The following is a 22,984-nucleotide window of genomic DNA, read 5'->3' on the forward strand; positions in this document are numbered from 1 at the left end:
CATTCAATTCATTACATTTTTGTTGCTCAAACACAAATTGAAAATCTACCTAAATGTTCACAGTGTACCTGACAAGCAGGTGTACACTGGTGATCTCTGGGGTTTGCTCACAGGCCAGCCCAGCCTACTTGGGGAGTTCCAGGTCCATGAGAGAGCCTGTCTTCCCCTTGCCCACCGAAACAATGAACAGTATTTGGACACATTCTGTTATCGTCTCTAAGCATGCACACATGCACATATTCACATGCAACCTCACACACATGTACACAGAAATTTTATTTTACTTTCTTAGAAAAATTAATTTTTTTTTATTTTTTAGACTTTTGAAATCTTTTCAAAAACAAAACAAACAAAAAAGTCCTTTAATGCCTTTGCCTACCGAACATAGGGTCAGAAGAATAAAAATGAAGTCAAGCACATCACAGAGAATATGACGATACGACTACCTCTGGCTGCGTGCCCAGCACATACACAGGGACTAGAACATGTCCACCCAATGTGCACAGCCACACCATCACAAGGACTAAGAGAACTCCTGGCGGTGGTGGCGCACGACTTTAATCCCAGCACTTGGGAAGCAGAGACAGCACGTGGATCTTTGAGTTTGAGGCTAGCCTGGTTGGTCTACATAGTGAGTTCCAGTACAGCCAGGGCTACTGAGAGATACCCTGGGGAGAAGGAGAAGGAGAGAAAGAGGGAGGAAAGGAGGGAGGGAGGAAGGGAGAGGCAGAGAGAGGGGAAGGAAATGAAATCATCAAAATGAAGGCATGCATTCAGCACTAACTACCCCTAAATAAAAGATCTTAAAAACAAACTGGCTACAAATGCCACCTAGTGGCCATTTAAAAACACAACTTTACTATCTGTGAAGTGGTTCTCAGGCTTTTTCCCCAGACACACCAGTGGTCTCTGGGTCTTCCCCCAGAGACTCCAATGGCTTAGACTCCAGGCCCTTCACCTGCTGTACAGGGAGTCTATACCAGTCAGAGAGGGTTCATCCCCCTGTTAATGGCGTGGGAGTTCCAGAACTGATCAGGAAGCTCCTCATCACCATCCGTCGGACTTCAAACTTTCCTGTTTTTGTTTTGTTTTGTTTTCTCAAGACAGAGTTTCTCTGTGTAGCATTGGCTGTCCTGGAACTCACTATGTAGACTGTATATGTAGACTGTATATGTCCTGAACTCACTATGTAGACTTGGCTGTCCTGGAACTCACTCTGGCCTCGAGCTCAGAGATTGGCCTGCCTCTGCCTCCCAAGTGCTGAGAATAAAGGTGTGCACAGCCGCCACCACCATTAGGAGCTGGGACTTCAAACTTTGTAATCTAGATGGTCTTCGAAAACATTTTCTTGGCGGGCAATAGTAGTGCATGCCTTTAATCCCAGCATTCAGGAGGCTGAGGTAGCAGGCGGATCTCTGTGAGTTTGAGACCAGACTGATCTATAGAGCAAGTTTCAGGACAGGCTCCAAAGCTACACAGAGAAACTCTGTCTCGAAAAACCAAAAAGGAAAAAAAGGAAAAAACAAAAAACATTTTCTTAGAAGACTCATATTCCTCAGAAATAGTATTTTTAAATGTCAATGTTATAATTTAACAAAGGGCTCAGGAGGTAAAATATTTGCCCTCTAAGTCTGCCATGAGTTCAATCTCAAAAACCATAATGCAAGAGAGAATCAGCTCCCACAGGCATCCTCTGACCTTCACACATACACCATGGCATGAATGTGCTTGCACTCACACATGTCCAACACACACAGATGCACATGCCTAAGATACCTTAAGTGTCAATGCTAGAGGCTAGTGCTTGGCAGGTTGTTCTGGAAGTAAATGCAGTGGTCACCAGCAAGCCTCAACTACAGTAAGCTTTGTGAGAAGTTACCTTCCTCAAGCTTTCTCTTCAGCTCTTCTATTTCTTTCTGGAACTGACGAAGCAGAGCGTCCTTAGGGTCTTCGTTAATTCTCGCTTTGTTTTTAATGTTCTTGGCTCGGTTGGCATACCGCAAGGTACTGATGGTTTCATCGTAATTATAATCTGCTGGCCCAATATTTGCACACTGTTGAATTAGAAACGTAAATCATTCTACACAGCTACTAATATCATCATTACTAAAACAAATGCCCAAACTAGATAGACGGTTTAGTCTTCGAAAAACCGGTATCAATCATATAGGTATGGAAACAATACAACCACAGGCAATTACATTTTGTAATACACAAAGAAAAGGAATTGATTTGTAAAATGCTATTCACATCAATTATAGAAATAAATTAGAATCTTAAATTTGCCTTAGACAAATTAACTATGCCATGACTGAAGTCTTACCATCATGGTTTTTGAGTTCCCTCCCAAGGAATCCTGCAGAAGACGCGTCAGTTTAGAGTTCCGATATGGCACATGCGTGCTTTTTCCATCCACCAAGGCAGAGATGACATTGCCCAGGGTGGAGAGTGAAAGGTTGATTTTTGTAGCTTCCTTGAGGCGCTGTCCCGTGGCTCCAGTTTTCGCTTGTCTTTCTGACCCCTAGCAATAAACAGATAAAAACTAAAGTTTTTTTTTTTTAAACCAAGAAGTACTTTTCTAAAATATGGGTTTTTAAAAGTAATTTAAAATATCCCATGTAGCATCTGGAATTCACTTCAAAACAATAAGGGAAGAAGGAAGAATAGACAAAAAAAAGTCTAGGCAGTAGGTGAAAAAAAGCGCAGTCATAATGCTACTGTGTCTACTGTCAGATATCCCACAATAATAAGCAATTTAAAATCACATGTACACCATGCCTTTTGGCTTTAATTTTTATTAGCAGATAACTGGAGCACAAGAACAACTCTCCCTTAAGTAGTAGCATCCTGTGGGCTAGAAAAATGGCTCAAAGGTTAAGAGCACTGAATGCTCTTCCAAGGGTGCTGAGTTCAATTCCCAGTGCTAACACAGTGGCTCACAACCAGGTGTAATGAGATCTGGTGCCCTCTTCAGGTCTGCAAGCACACATGCAGGCAGAACACTGTATACATAATAAATAAATCAATCTTTAGGGGAAAAAGTAGCGTCCTGTTACTTACAGCGAGATCCACAAGATGGAGCTTCCCCATCCTGACATGCATGTTTCCATCAACACCTTTCTCGCTACACTCTATAGTAATTGTAAAAATAGCATGGGACCTTGAACTGTGCTCATTCATGTTAGTTGCACCAACAGAACCTTTAACAAAGAAAAGAAACCCTTAAAAACTGTAACAGAATGCCTTTACGTTTACTTTTTTTTTGTTTCCACAGGGTGTTCTGTAGCCCAGGCTATCCCTGAACTTTGATCTCCTATCTCTCTACCTCCTGCACCACCACACCCAGCTTAAGGAGTGCTGGGGATTGACCCAGGACTCTGTGCATGCTAGATAAGCACTCTACCAACTGAGTTATCCTCAGCGATCTACAATGAGATCTGGCACCCTCTTCTGGCCTGCAGGCATACATGCAGACAAGAATACTGTGTATATAATAAACAAACAAACAAATAGATAGATAAATAAATGGGAAAAGAATTGCTGACAACTCTTTCCAGAGAGAATTTTGTTTGGGACTCTAAACCACAGACTGATTTGCACACACACATTAGAAATCAGTACAACACTATTTAAAACAGTGAGACCAGAAAGATCCAATACAATATTGTTTAATCTACTATAGAATAGTTAAGTCACTAATCGGTCATTAAAAACATGATGTGGGGTTGGAGAGATGGCTCAGAGGGAGAGCATTGTCTGCTCTTCCAGAAGTCATGAGTTCAATTCCCAGCAACCACATGGTGACTCACAACCATCTGTAATGAGATGTGGTGTCCTCTTCTGGCATTCAGGCAAACATGCAGACAGAACACTTCATATATAATAAATAAAATAAATCTTTAAAACACACATACACACACAGGGTAGATCCATATCCACCAGTATCAAAAGATGCCAATTCCACAGGAACTTTGTTAAACCATGAAGAGTTTGGCATGGATAGTGCATGTCTTTAATCTCAGTGCTTAGGAGGCAGAAGCAGGTGGAACTCTGTGAGCCAGGTTCATCTAGATATCAAGTTCCAGGCCAACCAGAACTACCTGTGAGACTTTTGCTAAAATCAAAAGTAAACAAACAAAAATTTTAGCGCAAGCTAAGCAATCAGTGTAGAGGTTCATTCTTTTAATTTAGTACTTAGGAGCCTGAGGCAGGAGGATCACAAGCTTGAGGCCAGTGTGGACAAGACAATTCTGTCTGGTCTAAAACTCCCTCCATAGACAAAGCTGGCCTCAATCTCAGAAGCCCATCTCCTCCGCCTCCTGAACACTGGGTGTGGAAGGCCATGGGAATGTAGAGCAGCGACAACTAACTAGTGTTTAACAAGCCAACTCATCTAGAAAGGCCATGGGAATGTAGAGCAGCGACAACTAACTAGTGTTTAACAAGCCAACTCATCTAGAAAGGCCATGGGGATGTAGAGCAGTGACAACTAACTAGTGTTTAACAAGCCAACTCATCTACAAAGGCCATGGGGCCACCGGCTCTGGAAGCCAATGCTCCTGTCTGTAGTTTCTCATGAGTCACTTCATTTCTTCCCTAAGAACAGCTCTGGGTGCATTCCCACTGCTTGTGTGTTTATCTCATGAAAATATTCCATCCACTGGGCACACATAGCTGTGGATGGTCAGGAAGATGACTTCTACTATTGTATAATTCTGATGAACAGAAATAATACTAGAATATTTTACATTACTCAGACTGACACAGGGTTCTCAGTCACAAAGACAGCCTTTTACACAGTAACTTTAGACTTCAGAGCAGATTCAAAGCAGGCTAGCTGCCCCTAGAGACTATCTGGTTGTCCCTAGAGACAAATACATGAGGTCATTTTCCCAGGTGTTGTTTTACTGAGTCAAGACCAGAGCTTGAAGCAACTTTGGTCTGCATGTACTCCCCAGCCTCAGGGTTCAGTCAACTGTTTACTGTCTGGGAACCCTCACCAGCTTACAGCTACGTGTAAGGCCACAGTTGTTCACTGGCCAGTCACTGTGACATTCTAGCCCAAGAGAAACTACATGACTTATCTTGGGTTTTGAGTATGAGTCGGGCCCTGAAAATGTAACTTACAATTAACTGTCCAGAGTTTGTCTGTGGGAGAGGAGAGGGCAGCAATGCAGAGAGAGAAAGAGGGCTGAGAGAAGTGTGAGGAAATGAATGAGTGCTGAGTAACGAGCGAGCGAGAACGATACAGAAGTGTGTGTGAGTGAATGAGTGTGAGAGTGGGTGTGTGTCAAGAGAAATATGCAGCAGTAAAGAGATGTAACTGAATATAAAATATGTAACTTAGCAGGACAGGGACATATTATGTAAAGAGAGACTGTCAAAAACAGATTATTTAAGTTGAAGTTCCTTTCTTATTAAGCTACCAGCAGAAAGCTGGTGTTTCCCCAGATAGAAAAGTCTAGCAACCCTCAGATCAGAATCTTTCCTATGTCCCTGCTACTCTGAGGCATTCTTTTGGCTACCCTGAGCAGATCTAGGAGCTGGCCTCCCACAGTCTGCGTCAACTGGGATTAAAGAAAGGTATATGCCATCATACCTGGCAAGACTTTTATTTTTTAGATGAGAAATCTATAACAATTATAGAAGAAAATGTTGGTTTAATTTTGCTTTTCTTTTCAACAGAAGGGAAGTGGTATATATTCTAGCTAACTCTCACATTACCACGTAGCGAATTCCTTAGACATGGTATTTAAACTACATCTCAGTTTCCTCATTCATAAAGGAGGAACTTTATATCCCCACAGACTACAGTGACGATTGATCATCCCGATAAAGCACACAGCACAAGCACTTCCTACTAAGTGCTCAAACAAAATGCTTTAACTATCAAGCTCTGACAGTATGACAGCTTCAAAGTCTGGCACTATTAAAGGCTGGTGGCACACACGTTTTATACTAACACTTAGAAGGTAGAAATAGGCGGATCTCCATGAGTACAAGGCCAGCCTGGTATACAGTGTATATACAGTGAGTTCCAGGACGGCCAAGGCAATGTAAAGAATCCTATACCAAGAAAACAAAAAAAATGGCCGGGCGATGGTGGCGCACGCCTTTAATCCCAGCACTCAGGAGGCAGAGGCAGGTGGATCTCTGTGAGTTCGAGACCAGCCTGGTCTACAGAGCTAGTTCCAGGACAGGCTCCAAAGCCACAAAGAAACCCTGTCTCGAAAAACCAAAAGAGGCTGGAGAGATGGCTCTGCAGTCAAGAGTATCTACTGCTCTTCAGAGGACCTGCGTTTGGGTCCCAGCACTAGCACAACTGATCACAATTATCTGTAACTCCAGTGCCAGGAAATCTTTTGCCCTCTTCTGGCCTTTGTGGGTAATGCATACATGTGGTACACTTACATGCATACAGGCAACATACTCATATACATATAATAAAAATAAATAAAGTCACTGGGTGGTGGTATTGCATGCCTTTAATCCCAGCACTCAGGAGGCAGAGGTAGGCGGATCTCTGTGAGTTCGAGGCCAGCCTGGTCTACAGAGTGAGCTCCAGGACAGGCTCCAAAGCTACACAGAGAAACCCTATCTCAAATAAACAAACAAACAAACAAACAAACAAACAAACAAACAAATAAGTCTTATTAGGACAGTAAGACCCTGCCTCTAAATAAATAAATAAGGAAGGAAAGGGAAGGGAAGGAAGAAATGAAGGAAGGAAGAAAGGAGAAGACTGGTATTAATGAAAAGAAAGCTTCAGTCAGCATAAAAACACTATATGCTATTGTTCACTCACATATGCTCCCTGGATAGTAAATAAAAAGAATGGACTTTAAAAAAAAAATTCAACCTCTACTGGACAAAGGCTGTGTTTATTTGCTTCTTAGCCAGCATTAGAATACAGGCATTTCATCACAGTTATGTAGCACACTTACGATTTTTGTGGCCCAGTGTCATGATTCTATCCATATCGTCAGCATTATTGACCACATAAGCTGACAAATCTTTGATATACACTCCCACATCAGGCCTTTCTTTAACCTAAAAAGCAAACATAAATCATGCCTAAGACTGTATTTATGATGTAAAATTTCCAGTTATTTACATGGGAAGAAAGCGAAGCATGGCTATGAACGGGGACCACACTCACACAGATGATAATGCAGCAGCACAAATGAATGCTGCACACAAAGTACTTGTGATGCCATGAATAAAACACAAGACAGCATGAGACGATAGTTTACTAAAAACTGTACGCGTGTGTGCGGTGCACACCAGGGCACACGGGTCAGAAGACAACACGTGGGAGTTGGTTCTCTCCTTCCACCATGTGAATCCTCAGGCTTAGAGGACATACCTGTTGAACCATCCTGCCACTCTGGGAATGTACTCAAGGACAAGCTAGTAAAAGGCCCAGGGTAAGCTTCAGCAATGTGATCTTTAACCTAAAACTTGCAAAACTAGAAGGCAGACTGGTTTGGGGTAGGAGAACACTGGCAAGGATCTTCAAATAGGAAAATCAAGCCAGGCACTTACAAAATTAAAAAAAATATATCCAATACTAGTATTTAAACGGTTCATTCTTCCTTGTTTGTCTTGTATCTTAAAATATTTTTAAGATGGCACTATCCCCCAAATTTACCACCTGACTCAGCAGCTGTGCATCAGTGACTTATACTCAGATGGGTTTATATTTGTGGCAGATGCAGGTAATTTTTGTTAGTTCCCTTTGTACAAAAAAGACCTTAGTCTGGCAAGCACTCTATTCCAATTTGTTTTCATGTTTCTTTTTTAGTTTTTTCTCATACAATACATCCCAACCATAGCCTCTCCTCCCTCCACTCCTTCCAGTCGCTACTTCCCACCTCCTCCTGCCCCTGAATCCTCCCTTCTCCTCCTCCCTGCTCCCACTGTTCCTCCCTTTCCCTTCAGAAACAAAGCAGGCCTCCCAGTGATATCAACAGAACACAGCACAAGTGTGGTTGTTTGAAAGAAAATGCCCCCCCAAAGGGAGTGACACTATTAGGAGGTGTGGCCTTGCTGGAGGAAGTGCAGCACTGTGGGTATGGGCTTTGAGGTCTCTCAGTGTGACTGTCAGTCAAGTCAAGATGTAGCCAGCACCACATCTGCCTGCATGCTGTCATGCTCCCCAACATGACGATAATGACTGAACCTCTGAAACTGTAAGTGAGCCACCCCAATTAAATGTTTTCTTTAGCCAGCTGGTGGTAGCGCACGCCTTTAATCCCAGCACTCGGGAGGCAGAGGCAGGCGGATCTCTGGGAGTTCGAGGCCAGCCTGGTCTACAAGAGCTAGTTCCGGGACAGGCACCAAAGCTACAGAGAAACCCTGTCTCGAAAAAACAAAAAAAAAAAATGTTTTCTTTATAAAAGTTGCTGTGGACATGGTGTCTCTTCACAGCAATAAAAATCTAACTAAGAGATGCAACAAGACTAAGCACAAACCCTTATATCTAGGCTGGAGAGGCAACCCAGTAGAAGAAAAAGGATCCCAACAGCAGATAAAAGGGTGAAACATGAGCTGGAGAGATGGCTCAGAGGGTAAGAGCACTGGCTGCTCTTCCAAAGGACTCAGGTTCAATTCCCAGCACCCACATGGCAGCATAACCACCTGCAATTCCAGTTTCAGGAGATCTGACACCTTCATACAGACATACATACAGGCAAAACCCCAATGTACACTAACTGAAAGCTTACTTGTGTTACACCTCCACTCTCACTCCCACGAACACCCCAGGCTAAACTAGCACAGCGTGTGTGAAGAAGACCTAGCACCCATGCAAACTCCTTGATTGTTGCTTCAGTCTCTGTGAACCCCTATGAGCCCAGCTTAGCTGATTCTGTGGACCGTGTTCTCCTGGTGTCCTCAACCCTTCTGAATTCTATAATCCTTCCTCCCCATCTTCTGCAGAGTTCCCCAAGCTCTGTCTAATGTTTGTGTGGGGGTCTCTGCATCTGCTCCCATCAGCTGCTGGAGGAAGCCTCTCTGGTGACAACTGGACTAGGCACTCGTCTATGAGTGCAGCAGTCTGTTCCAATTTTTTTCCTTTTTTTCTTTTTTTTTTTTTTTTCAAGACAGGTTTCTCTGTATAGCCCTGACTGTTCTGGAACTCACTCTGTAGACCAGGCTGTCCTCGAACTCACAGAGATCCATCCGCCTGCCTCTGCCTCTTGAGTGCTGGAACTAAAGGCATGAGCCACTATACCCCACACTCCAATTTTTATCTTAACTCCAATTTCATCGTTACCTCTAAGCGTTGTGTCTGATCCTTGCCCAAAAGGTCTCGAACTTCTTCATTATATATCTCCAAGTATGACACTCGAACCAAAAACCTGCAAGTACAAAAAATATTCAATGTAGTAAGTGTGTTTATAAATTTGATGCTGTTCCCAGGTCTGAACCTTTCAATATTAGGAGAGGAAGCACTCGCTCACCTTGTATCTCCCTCTGCTTTTGCAATGTGACCAAATATGTGAGCAAATGAGTTGGGGATGACTCCTCTGAGCCCTGGCACAGCACGGACACCTTCCATGGTGAAAGTCTTGCCTGTCCCAGTCTGTCCATATGCAAAAATGGTCCCTGAAAAAGGTGCAGAAAGCCTGTTACTTCCAGAATCTAATGATCTAGAACAATGAATCTTAAAATTAAGCTGTTGACACTGTTATGTAATGTAATATTTCATGTGTATTTTAATAAATAAAGCTTGCCTGAAGATCAGAGAGTAAAACAGCCCCACTGGTCAGCCTCACAGTTCAGGCAGTGGTGACACACACCTTTAATCCCAGTAGACACACTAGTTTGCCATAGAAACCAGGTGGTAGTGTTGCACGCCTTTAATCCCAGCCCTAGAGAGGAATATAAGACAGGAGGAGACAGTTCCCAGTCTCATTCTGAGATTCTTGGAACCAGGATCATCATTTCAGACAGAGGTAAGAGCTAATGGCTGGCTGTTTTGCTTTTCTGATCTTCAGGTTGAACCCCCCATATCTGTCTCTGGGTTTTTATTAATCATGCTACAATGTAACATACTCCCTCAACTAAAACTTCATTCAAAAGATAGGCACATTGGCACACATCTATAATCTCAGCACTGGAAAGGAAGAGTGATAAGATCACTGAAAGACTGAGGGCAGCTTGGGCTACATAGTGAGACTGTCTCAAAAAGGGGGGGGAGCTGGTTGGTAGTGCATGTCTTTAATCCCAGCACTTAGAGGCAGCAGCAGGTGGACTGTTGTGAGTTCCAGGACAGCCAGAGTTATACAGAGAAACCCCGTCACAAAAACAAACAAACTGGGCAGTGGTGGCAAGTAGATCCTCCTCCTGCTTCCAGCCTGAGCTCTCTCTTTTCCCCACTCTCTCCTGAAGAGGTAGCTTCTCCTCTCCTCCCTCCCGTTTCTCTCTCTCTCTCTCTCTCTCTCTCTCTCTCTCTCTCTCTCTCTCTCTCTGTGTGTGTGTGTGTGTGTGTGTGTGTGTACTTTTCCCTCTTCTCCCTCCATAACCCACTAAATAAATATGCAACCTCACTCTGCATGGTGTGCCTATCTATCTTTCTCTCTCACCCGCCGAGGTCTCTCACCTGCCCAGGTCTCTCATCCACCACCGGGCTCCCTACCTGGGACCCGCTGCCCACTACTGCCCCTTGGGGAACGGCGCCTTTTTATTTTTACCATTACACTAAGTATTGTTGAAGCACCAGAATCAACAAAACACTTCTAATAACTAATCTTTAGAAAGTATCCTAAACCCTAAATGCAAAATTCTTATGTTGGCTGGTTGAGGTAGCCCCTGCCTTTAATCCCAAGGAGAGAGAGGCAGATGGGATTTTAAGGCCAGAATAGTCTATATAGTGACATCCAGAATGGCAGTGGTTACACAGTAACACCTTGTCTCAAAAAAAAAAAAGGAAAATTTACATTGTAGTTAATTCTAATTAAATTGGAGGCCATTAAATTACAGGCTGTGAAGGACAGCAAAAGCATGCAGAACACAGGCTACAGAGAGGAAGCATCTGTTTGAGTCTACCACATCTAATGCCTGACATTAGATTAACTTCCAGAGAAGTCTGCACAGTAGTAAACAGGGTGAGACGGCCTATTCTACACAGAATAAGAATCAAATGAAGACTTTTACAACCTCTGGTATTGTGGTGAGAAACAAATCTAGACGAAGGAGGGACATAAACCAGGCTTGGGGATAGCTGGGAGAGGAAGAGGACAGAGGTCAAGGAGAGGTGAGTTTACACTAAGATTCAAAATGTACAAGAAAGAACCAGAAGGGAGACAAGGAGAAGAAGAGAGACTTCTAGGAACTGAAGCCACCAGGATGGAAGAAACAGAGATGGAAAAGGAAGATGGATTTACAGAAAGTCAGAAAAACCGGCAGACCCCATCACACAAGTTTATGGAAGCCATGGCCTAAAGCAATGTAAAACCAGAGAGGCTGTTCTCTCAGAGTTGCAGCTTCCAGATAACTGTGGCTCCAAGTGCCAATACTGGAACAAGCAAGGAAGCTGTGCAGACATCAGTGAGAGAGCAGAAGGCCAGGACAACATACAGAACCTGAATGTCAATGAGGGGTTTTAGGTGACGATGATATGGTAAAGCTAGCACACTGGCTTCCGTGCATTTATTTGCATTTATTTGGCTCTGGTGGAGACAGCTCCATTGAGGAGGCTCTGCACAGTTCCACCAGAGAGGTCTATATTTTGCTGTGAACCTAAAACTACTCCAAAAATAAAGTCTATTATTATTTCTTGATAGGGTCTCATTGTGTTTCCCAGGTGAATCCTGAACTTCTGGCTTATGTGATCCTCCTATATTGGCCTTCCAAGTAGCTGGTACAGGCATGCATTAATGAACCTAGCTAACAGCATTTTAAAACAGGTAAAGATTAATACCTGCCCCCCAAAATCCAAAACATTATACCTAAATTACATTTCAGCAATGGAGAACAAACTGCACTAAGTGTTACAGCATTCCTAAGTGTTATCTCTTCCAACTTGTTCTACTGTTATTACAATTTCCAGAGCTGGCACAAGACAATGGAAAATAGGTGCAAACTCTTGATAGTCAAACACCATTCTTCATTATATTTATTTTTTAAAGTACATAACTTTGTTAACTCAAAATTAAAGCAGTGACACTTTTTATTTCAACCAAGAAGGAATAACAAGGACTAAATTAACCAACCACACTGGCTAGACCTGAAAGTAGAAAAAATGAAAGCAACAGTTTTTAAATCAATTAATTAAAAAACTACCTAATCCAGGTGTGGTGGCGTACATCCTTAGCTCAGCACTCAGGAAGCAGAGGCAGGTGGATATCTGTGAGTTCAAGGTCAGACTGATCATAGTGATTTCTATGCAGTCAGAATTATATAGAAAGACTCTGTCTCAAAAAACAAATAAAATCCTGGTCTCCATGCTCCTGCCCTTAACTGAAACCCTGAGGAAACTTCCCAATCGTGTTATATATATATATATATATATATATATATATATATATATATATATATATATATATTTGGTTTTTCGAGATAGGGTTTCTCTGTGGCTTTGGAGCCTGTCCTGGAACTAGCTCTGTAGACCAGGCTGGTCTCGAACTCACAGAGATCCGCCTGCCTCTGCCTCTCAAGTGCTGGGATTAAAGGTGTGCGCCACCACCGCCCGGCTCCCAATCGTTATATTTTAGTTATGTTTTAATAAATAAAGTTTGCCTGAAGATCAGAGGTTAAAATTAAGCCACTAGAGGCCAGGCAGTGAAGTCACACACCTTTAAACCCAGAAGACAGAGGCAGGTGGGTCTCTGTGAGTTCAAGGCCACCCTGGGCTAAACAAGACCAGTGCAGAAACAGAGCCAGGTGGTGGTGACTCACACCTTTAATCCCAGTACCAAAGAGGAATATAAAAGGGAAGAGGATAGAGGCTCAGGGTTCAAGCGGCACTTGTCCAGTCTTGGTAGAGGTTAAGACTTCTTTAGTGGCTGGGTGTTTTGCTTTTCTGATCTTCAGCTTGAACTCCAATATCTGTCTCTGTGTTTTTATTATTCATGCTACACTTCCCCATGCTGAAAGCCAGGAACTGGCCTGGGCCTCAGTGGGTTTATGGTAGGAAGCTTATGCTGTCTCTTCAGCCTCACCTGAGGACTGAGACTGGGGCCTCATTCACCTCAGTTCCTCAACCTACAGCAGACACAGGCAAATGCTTGTTGAATAGGTCAAATACAGATCTTAGGAAAGATCAACAAATCCAAGTCACAGAACAAGAGAAGGCCACAAATAGAGACTGTCCTGTGAGAACTTCAAAGTGAGACTAAAATGACCAAAGTCTGGAGGAGGCAGTGTCCTGGGGAGAGAGATGCAGAGAGAGCTCTGGACACTGGCAGAGGATCCTCAAGCATCCGGTTGAGTACCCAGACACAAGAATGAGGAAGAAAGCCATCTAATGGGGGCAGGGAGAAGTACGTGGCAAGACTGGAAAGAAGAAAGGTCAGTATTCACACTAGCCAAGAACAGATAGACCGGAAACCCCACAATTCACAGGATGTTCAATACAACCCACGAAAGGATCTTACCTCAACAGTGGGAAGGAGGGAGCACTGTGATCTTTTTTAGTTCTTTTTTAGTCCTATAAACATTGCCACATTTACAAAAAAAGCAAAATTACATAAAGTCTATTAAAAAAATCAGTTGGGACTGGAGAGATGAACCAGGAGTTAAGAGCACTGGCTGCTCTTCTGGAGGACCTGAGTTCAATTCCCAGCACCCACACGGTAGCTCACAACCATCTGTAATGAGATCTGGTGCCCTCTTCTGGCATAAAGTTGTACATGCAGATAGAGTACCCATATACATAAAATAAATCTTTAAAAAATATTGTATAAAATAAAAAAAGAAAGAAATCAGTCAACTAAAACTTAGTCAAACCGAGAACAGTCAGAATTAGTGCCAAAGCACAGCAACAGGGCTAGAGACACGGATGTGAGACACACAGACCACAGTGTGAGGGACGGGAACTGCAGTGAGAGCGCTAAGGGCAAACGGTGTCACAGAGAGAGCAGTAACTAGGAAACAACCATACAAGCAAAACAGAGAAGGCAGACAACAAAAATGGAGCAGAGTATCAGGCAGCCAAGACAGTTTCCGGTGTTCCTACATGTCTCTGGAGTTTCCAAAAGAAATAAGGATGAGGACTACAAATATTTGAAGAACAGCACAAAATGTCCCACAATGGATGAAATTTATAATCCACAAATCCAAAAAGTTTAACACCACAAACATAAGACTCAACAAAGCATGTACAATCAAATAAAACCAACAATAAAGCAAAAAGTCTTCAAGACAACTGAGAAAGACATACTTGGGATGATGGTGGGGCAGACGCCACTGCAGCTCTGTTAGAATTCCACTTTCAGTACACTGAGATGCTCTGTGGGCAGAGGTAACCCGGCCAACTGAGTTTGAGCCCTGAACTACTGAACCAATTCCACAGAGGTGTTCTCTGGCCTCCACACAAGCCCTGTGGTATGTACACACCCTTCTCCCTCCCCCCTCATACACATACATACACACACACACACACACACACACACTTTTTTCTTTAAAAAAAAAAGGTACTTTCAATATCAAAAACACAAATGAATTAAAAGGATGGAAAAAGGACACACCATGCTAACACCAATCAAAAGACAAACCACAATATCAATATATCAATACCAGACAAGAGTCAGTTCCAGAGCAAAGAGTAAGGGGAATGATTTCATGGGGTTGAGGCTGTAGCTTAGTGGTAGAGCACTTGCCTAGTAAGCACAAAGCACTGGGGCAGGAAAAAAAAAAAAGTCAAAAACAGAAAAAAAATTTCACTATTAAAACAAAAGTCACCAAGATGGCAAACATGTGGGTAATACATGCATGCATGCTGGCACAAACATAAAGGTACAAACACATAAACATGTGCACATACATATACAAAGTATAATAGAGAGCATCCTAAAATGGGTGTAAGCAAAAACATGGTCTATATGTCAAAGTCTTTTAGATGACATGAAAGAAGTTATATGGCAGATAGACACAGGCTCACCAGCCCACCAGTCAAAGGAGTACATTTCCCCAAGATCAGGAGGAGACAACAACGTCCACTCTGTGCTCACTGGAGTTCCTGGACAGAGTATCAGGCAACAAGTTGAAATTAAAGGCAAAAGATTGGAAAGAAAAGTAAAAACTGTCTTTACTGGCAGACAACATAATTATGCATGTAGAAAATCCTAGAGATTTTTTTTTTTAAGTATAGGATCTGAATTTGATCACCAACACCACCCCAGGGGCAAACACTAAAAATCAACTAGAATTACTAAGTTTAACAAGGTTGCAGAATACAATCTTGCTGAATATATAAATCTATAAAATCAACTGCAAGTCATGAAACAGCACTTTGTGCTACTAGGTCAACACTACCAAAAGGGCAACAGATGCTGGCAAAGACATGGAGAAACTGGAACGCTCACATTGCTGGTAGGAATACAAAATAGTGATGTGACTGTGAAATACCATTTGACAGTTCTTCAAAAGGTCAAGGAAAGTTACCCCATGACTCAGCAACTACACTCCTAGGTGTGTATGTTCATAAAAATTAAAAGCTTGTATAAGAATATGCATAACAACATTATTCCTAACAGCTAGAAACGACCCAAACGTTCAACTGATGAAATATACAAACAAAATGCATCTATACAGGCAATATTATCCAGAATTGTAATGAATGAATCCTGATACATTCTACAATAAGAATGAACTTAGTGGGGCTGGAGAGATGACTCAGAGGTTAAGAGAACTGACTCTTGTTCCGGAGGTCCTGAGTTCAATTCCCAAAAACCACATGATGGCTTACACCCACATCTATAATGAGATCTGGTGCCCAGAACACTATATACATAATAAATAAATTTAAAAAAAAGAATTAACCTAGCAAACACTGCTAATGAAAGAAGTCAGATAAAAGACTTCTCGGTAAGTGAGCCCCTTTCCCTGAACCGCCAGGGCAGGAAAATTCCAACAGAGGAGCGGTGCTGAGAGGGCTGCTGAGCTGACACTGAGATCCAGAATCCTTGGGTTGCTGGGAAACTGTCTTAAGAACATGTGATCCACTGAAAACCTAGGAATCTGATACTATAAAATGATGAGTGAATTTGTCACTGGAATTTTATCTTAATAAGAAAAATACTTAAAAATCAAATGTATTTCTGTATCTATATATACATGTATATATCGATATATGTGTTTATGCACACACACATATATACATACATACAAACAAACACATATATATGTATTATGTATTTTGTTGTTGTGTTTTTGTTTTGGTTTTTTTCTGAGACAGGGTTTCTCTGTCTGTCCTGGAGCTCACTCTGTAGACCAGGCTGCCCTCAAACTACAGAGCTCCACCTGCCACGGCCTCTTGAGTGCTGGGGTTAAAGGTGTGCACCACCACTGCCTGTCACATTTCTGGATATTAACAATACTTAATCTCAAAATGAAATTATGCAAACGATTCTATTTACAATAGAATGCAAGAGAGAGGCTGAGTGGGTAAGACACTTGCCACCAAACCTGACAACTAAGTTTGATGCTTGCAATACCCATGGTGAAAGCAAGAAATGATTCCTCCAAGTTGTCTTCTGGTTGCTATATACTCATGGCCATGGTACATATGGCCTCATATAAATAAGTAAATGTAATTTTTTAAGTTTGTAATAATAACATAAAAACTATCAGAAGTGAAAGGGTTAATTAAGCAAGACATAAACAGAAGACTCAATAGTGTCAATACAGTAATTCAACACAATTGTGACCAAAATCTATTTTATGAAAACAGATAAAATGGTTATAAAATCTACATGAAAATACAAAGGGGAAAACCAACCAACCAAACACATATAAGTAGGGGGTGGAGAGATGGCTCAGTGGTTAAAGTCCTTGCTGCTCTTCCAGAGGACCTAGGTTTGATTCCTAGAACTGGCATGGTGGCTCACAGATCTGATGGCCTCTGAGAATACCAGGCATGCACATGGTGCACATACATACGAGCAAACACTCACTCATACACATAAAATAAAAAAATAAATCTTTTTCTCATTAAGTCACAAAGAACTGATAATATGCAAAGACAGGTAAACTTCAAAAACATTACACAAAAAGAAAGAAAATGGTATTAAAAAAGAAAGTACTTTAGCCGGGTGGTGGTGGCCCATGTCTGTAACCCCAGCATTCAGGAGAAAAGGGATAGGCAGAATTGTGGGTTAGAGGCCAGCCTAGTCTACAAACTGGCTGTCCAGCGCTGCTACACAGAGAAACCTGTCTGGGCCCAGGTTGGACTCTCAGCACCCAGACATGGCTCACAACCATCTTGAACTCCAGTCCCAGGACTGACTGTCTTCTTCTGTCTTCCATGAGCACTGCACACACGTGACACAAGCACACACTTGGTGCCTACACATTGGTGAAATACACATACATATAAACTGAAAATAAATTTTTAAAAATAAAGAGATGGCATTTTAAGATGTCTTAAATGGAATTTCAAAAAGACAAAACTATTGTGACATGAGGGCAGACCGAAGGATGCAGGGTGAGAGGTTGCAAAACCAGTGGAAAGGAATGTTGAGGACAACGCTGGGGTCTAAAATGACATCACGTGGTGGGCCGCACAGCTGCATATGTTTACTGTCACTCACCACGCTGTAGCTGCAACAGGTAAACCACTCATCTTACTGGGTGTTACTTCACAACAACAGAGCAAGCTGCACACCACTCACCATTGTAGCCTTCCAGAACAGAGTCAATAATAGGTCTTGCAGTTAAGTTATACACATCAAGTTGTTTACTTTCTGGTCCAAAAACAGTATCAAAAGTAAATGTCTTTGGAGGTTCATTGGAAGAATCGGTCTTATGGACGGTGATGGTTCCCCTCATCTCATCCACGCTGACGGCCTGTCTGTAGCACATTGATTTCTCTCTCTCATTGAGGGGCCGGCACCTAACAACAACCTTCACATTATCGCAGCTTTCTGGCTTCTCGGATTTATTGATCTGGTAGAGACAATGTTTACAAAGAGTAAGAAGAACATTCATTTTACCCTAAATTTATAACTGAAAAAAAAGTTACTTTTTCACCTCAGCACCCTGAATGTGATCTCAGCACTCCGGGAGACAGAGGCAGGTAGTTTGAGATTGGCCTATATAATATGGTGAGACCCTGTTTCAAAACAAACCCACAATGTATGAGGTCCTCTGCTCCCCCAGGAAAATGAAATATAGTTTCATTTTCTAGAATGCATTTGTAAAATTTTTATCTTGGCAAAAATCCATACGTGACTTACCTTCTCTACAGAAGACAACAATAAGGACAGAAAAGGCCAATGACACACAGGGGGAAATGTCATATGAATGTTTGTATCAAGTTTTGATTTTCAAAATTTTCCATGACTAAGGAACTAACTCAAAACAATGCTATTACTGTCAATATGCTTCTCTCCAGCTCAGCCTTCACCACCTTAGGCCAAGTCACATCACCTGGGCCCTGCACTGCAGTCTCCTAATTGTGTTCCTGCACCTGATTAAACTGTCCTTCAGTACGTCCTCAAACACAAATCAGGACACTCCCACCGGAAAACTCTCCCACAGGTGACAAGCCCAAAATAAACAATGTCACAGTCATCTAGAAAGGCCTCCCCCTCAGCCACAACGCCCTAGGCTCCAGGGTCCTTCCCTGGAGTCCTTCTTCACTCAGATACTATCTATTCCTCCTTCAGTGTCCAGCTCAACAGCCACTTCCTCTGGGAATACTTCTCTCACTAGGTCAAACGCTTTTTTTTATATATAATTTAAATAGACAGAGAGCACATCCTGCTTTTGAAGGACAGTTTTACTCTTGTTTGCCCCTTGATTGATGTCTGTCATTCTACCTTCACTTGAGTTCCAAACAAGCTGTCAAGGGGCTGAATTCAGTCCATAAAATTCTTTTATTTGGCTCAAAGGTTTTTTTTTTTTTTTTTTTTGGTTCTGATATAGGGTCTCATGAAGCACAGGGAAGCCTAGAACTCACTATAAAGCAAAGGATAAACAGCCTTGGATTATTTTTGTGTTTGTTTTTCAAGACAGGGTATCTCTGTCTAACAGATCTGGCAGTCCTGGGATCAATTTGCAGACTAGCTTGGTCTCGAACTCAGAGACCAGCCTGCCTCTGCTGGCACGCGTGTGGTGTCATGCGCCACCAATGACAAGCTGCAATTTAAGTCTTTTGAAAACAAAAGTAGATCTGATATCTGTAGTGATATTTCATTTGTATTTTAATAATTAAAGCTTACCTGAAGATCAGAGAGTAAAACAGCCCCACTGGTCAGCCTTACAGGCCAGGCAGTGATGGCACAAACCTTTTTTTGTTTTTTTTAATTTTCGAGACAGGGTTTCTCCGTAGTTTTTGGTTCCTGTCCTGGAACTAGCTCTTGTAGTCCAGGCTGGCCTCGAACTCAAAGAGATCCGCCTGCCTCTGCCTCCCGAGTGCTAATGGCACAAACCTTTAATCCCAGTAGCCACACTAGTTTGCCACAGAAACCAGGCGGTAGTGGTGCACACCTTTAATCCCAGAGCTAGAGAGGAATATAAAATGGGAGGAGACAGTTCTCAATCTCAGTCTCATTCTGAGGACTCCTGGAGGCCAGGATCACCATTTCGGACTGAGGTAGAGGTAAGAGCCAATCCTTAGCAGTTTTGCTTTTCTGACCTTCAGGTTGAACACCAATATCTGTCTCTGGGTTTTTATGAACAGCGCTACAGATATCTGTGGCCAGCATTCCTTTATGGCAACAGTTTCCAATTTACCAGAGTCTGTCTCTATCATATGCCGCTCACTTCATTTATTCAAACTGTCTTTTCTCTGTTAGTGTGTATGGTTTTCACTTCTGCCTCAAAAGGCAAGCTTCTCTTTCTCCAAAGTCAAAAACTTGGCAAATGAGGCTGGAGAGACGGCTCAGTGGTTAAGAGCACTTACTAGCTCTTGCAGAGGACCTGGGTTGGGTTTCCAGCACCCAGACAGTGGCTCTCCACTGCTTATAGCTAGAGTTCCAAAACAGGCCCACGCCCTCTTCTGCCTTCCTCTGGCAGGTGGTGCACATGCATGCATGCAGGTAAGCACTCATACATATAACATAAAATTAAATTTTTAAAAAATGCCTGGCAAGTTTTGCTCAACGAACCCTACCATCTACATGATTAGCATATACACGGGTGGTGCCCAGGATTTATTGACTGCATACTGTGAAAGCAATAAACAGAAACAAGCATTGAGCATTTTGTGCTGAATGTCAAGCCTTGTCCTTCCAGTGTCCTGATAAAAACCACAATAAGTTTGTGTGGGATCTAAGGGTCCAGACAATTTGAAGAGCCGTCAGAGGCCTCATAACCGATAAATACACTTCCACAGCTCAAGTCTTCTCCAAAGAGACTGACAACCACCCCCATATTATGGCACGATAACAATCCGTGAAATTTTAGAAGGTAACCAAATCGCCACCGCATACTCACACAAAGACACCTACGGGTTACATTTTGCACATAAGCTAAGGCGCCCGACCAGCGCAAGTCTGACAGCTTACACCCAGGGACTGAGAGTGGACTCGGGTCGCGGGCATCCGCACGACCCTCGCGGCCGCGCGCAACCACCAAGCCCCGGCAGCCGCGCGGCGCTTTTCTGTCAGGCAGCGCGAGCCCGACGGGATGTAGCACGCAGTGGGGCAACAGGACGGGTCCCAGGGGAGATCCGTGCGAGCAGGACCCCGGCCCCGCCGCCCTTCCCTGCCCAGGCCTCGCGGCCCCGCCGCCCTGCCCCGCCCGCCCGCCGCACGCTTCTATGGCAACGGCCGCGCCCCCGAGCAGGGCCGCCACGATGAGTGGGAACCCCAGCGGTCGAGTGGCCGTCCTCACCGGCATGGTGGCCGCTTCCCGTGCTCCGCCAACGTCCCCGCTCGGGATGCAGCCCAACAACACCGGGTTTGCGGGCGAGGCTGGCCGTGGACGACCGAAACACCTTGGTGCTCTAGAGACTGCGGCTCACTCAGCGACAGAGGACAGTGCGCAGGCGCACTATGAGCTCGCCCCGCCCAATCTCGGGTGCCCCCGGCTTCTTAAAGCGCGCGTGCGCAGGACTTTCGCGTCCATCTCTACGGACGCCAGACTGAGGCGGCGCCTGCGCAGCTGTGCCCTTCCTCTGGGTTGCGAAGCTGGGTCCTGCTGAAGCAGTGGGGATACCTGGCCAGCTGAGATCGCGAGGGCCTTCTGGCTCTGGCACTATCTCAAATAGTAAAAGTTACAGGAGAGTGCCGGTGGTGGTGCACACTTTTAACCCCAACACTTGGGAACCAGAGACAGGCGCATCTCAGTGAGTTTGAGGCCAGCCTTGTCTACAAGAGCGAGTTCCAGGATAGGCTCCCAAGCTATAGAGAAACCCTGTCTCGAAAAACAAACAACAAAATGTTCCTCAATACATCACACAATTGGCCATGAATGTTAGTAAAATGTTCTGTATTTCTCAAAGATGCTGAGTAGGAAAGACCCATTTCTTAGGATAATGTAGATCATCGTTGCACAGATATTGCTAATATATGATAATCCCTTATCATTTCATTGAAGTTTTATATTTCTGTGAGTGTGTGCTCCAACACTCGTATGCCATGACTCAGACGTGTGGAGATCAGAGGACAAGTTTTCAAGAGTTGGTTTCTTCTTCCAGTGTGTGGCTCTCACCAATGGAACTAAAGTCAGGTTTAGTGGCAAGTGCCTCTACCCACTGAGCAATCGAGCTGGCCCTGAAGTTTTTAAGAGATGCCTCTATTCTAAACTAATCCAGTTTCCTAGCTATGCCTCTTTTACCTTATATAATCCTGCATTCAAATGCATGTGATATCACATCAAACTACATTGAGATATAGAGGCCACTGTAAGTAGCTCGAAGCTAGAGGCTTTAGATATATTTTCTCTTTGTGTTCCATCTCGGAAATGCTAGTAAAATGTTTGCTGAAAGAGTGAAACTAATCTATCCTGCGTGCATTGCTTTGCATTCAAATACCTTCTACTAATGTAAAAGGTTTGTAGTTGTATAAAATCAAATTATTAATACTACACAAAAATAAAAAATAAAAGTGCCCATTGTACATTGTGTCCCAAAATGGTGAGCAAAAGATCTTTCATAATGACCTTGTTTGAAAATTTATTTCATGTACCACAGCAGAAAGGGAGCTCCTTAGGAGCTAGCCTAGATTCTCACCGGTCTTGCCACAGCCTAGCACGGAACCTGGCCCAGAAAAACCAATTGTGCACCCCTTCCAGCCCAGCACCAGTCCACTTGGATGTGTCACAGATATTTTATCATGTCAAAGGTCAAATCCCATTCCCCAGACCAGTGTGCCTCCCTTCTACACTGTCCCTGTCACACACACGAGGCTCACCTTAGACTTCCCTCATCTCAACAAATAGAAGTGGAATTCCAGCAATTGCTCTGCTCAATCCCCAGTCTCTTTCTCCCATCCCGCATCAATCCTCAAACACTGCCTATTGAGGATCTGCCATTAAAACCAGGATGTGGTTCTTACCACCACCATCACTAGGATCTCTCACGTGTATTACTACACTCAGAGCCTGTTTCTGTAGCATCCTTGAAGGATAACAGGAGTAGCTTGGTTGATAGAGTCCTTGCCTAGTATGCTTGAACCCCTGGGCTCCATTCTCAGCACCTCATAAACCTGGTACACACAGGTGAAGGCAGGAGAATCAGAAATTCAAAATCATCCCCAGCTTCATGTTGAGTCTGAGACAACCTGAGATCCATGAGACAGGTGTGGTAATGCCAGCACTCAGGAGGCAGAGACACGAAGATACCTGTGAGCTCAAGGGCAGCCTGGTCTACATA

The 22,984-nt window shown here is 43.3% G+C and overlaps 1 protein-coding gene across 3 annotated transcripts in view; it reads right to left on the reverse strand.

Annotated features, from left to right (window-relative positions):
- The window catches only part of Kif3a (kinesin family member 3A), a 38,621-nt gene extending 17,455 nt beyond the window's left edge, over positions 1 to 21,166 (reverse strand). For 2 of the 3 annotated variants that reach the window (XM_075992640.1, XM_075992639.1), the window contains exons 1-8: positions 21,004 to 21,156; positions 17,838 to 18,111; positions 9,465 to 9,609; positions 9,278 to 9,362; positions 6,945 to 7,050; positions 3,061 to 3,200; positions 2,324 to 2,521; positions 1,880 to 2,054 (exon numbers count right to left, since the gene is read on the reverse strand). In XM_075992640.1, coding sequence (XP_075848755.1) covers positions 1,880 to 2,054; positions 2,324 to 2,521; positions 3,061 to 3,200; positions 6,945 to 7,050; positions 9,278 to 9,362; positions 9,465 to 9,609; positions 17,838 to 18,111; positions 21,004 to 21,009 — 1,129 coding nt within the window. In that variant the 5' untranslated portion in view covers positions 21,010 to 21,156. Of the gene's footprint in view, positions 1 to 1,879; positions 2,055 to 2,323; positions 2,522 to 3,060; positions 3,201 to 6,944; positions 7,051 to 9,277; positions 9,363 to 9,464; positions 9,610 to 17,837; positions 18,112 to 21,003 lie in introns of all 3 variants that reach the window. The other variant, XM_075992641.1, reaches the window with a different exon arrangement.
- Positions 21,167 to 22,984: the final 1,818 nt, after the last annotated feature.

Source organism: Microtus pennsylvanicus, chromosome 11, assembly GCF_037038515.1.
Source record: "Microtus pennsylvanicus isolate mMicPen1 chromosome 11, mMicPen1.hap1, whole genome shotgun sequence".
Classification (NCBI taxonomy): Eukaryota; Metazoa; Chordata; class Mammalia; order Rodentia; family Cricetidae; genus Microtus; species Microtus pennsylvanicus.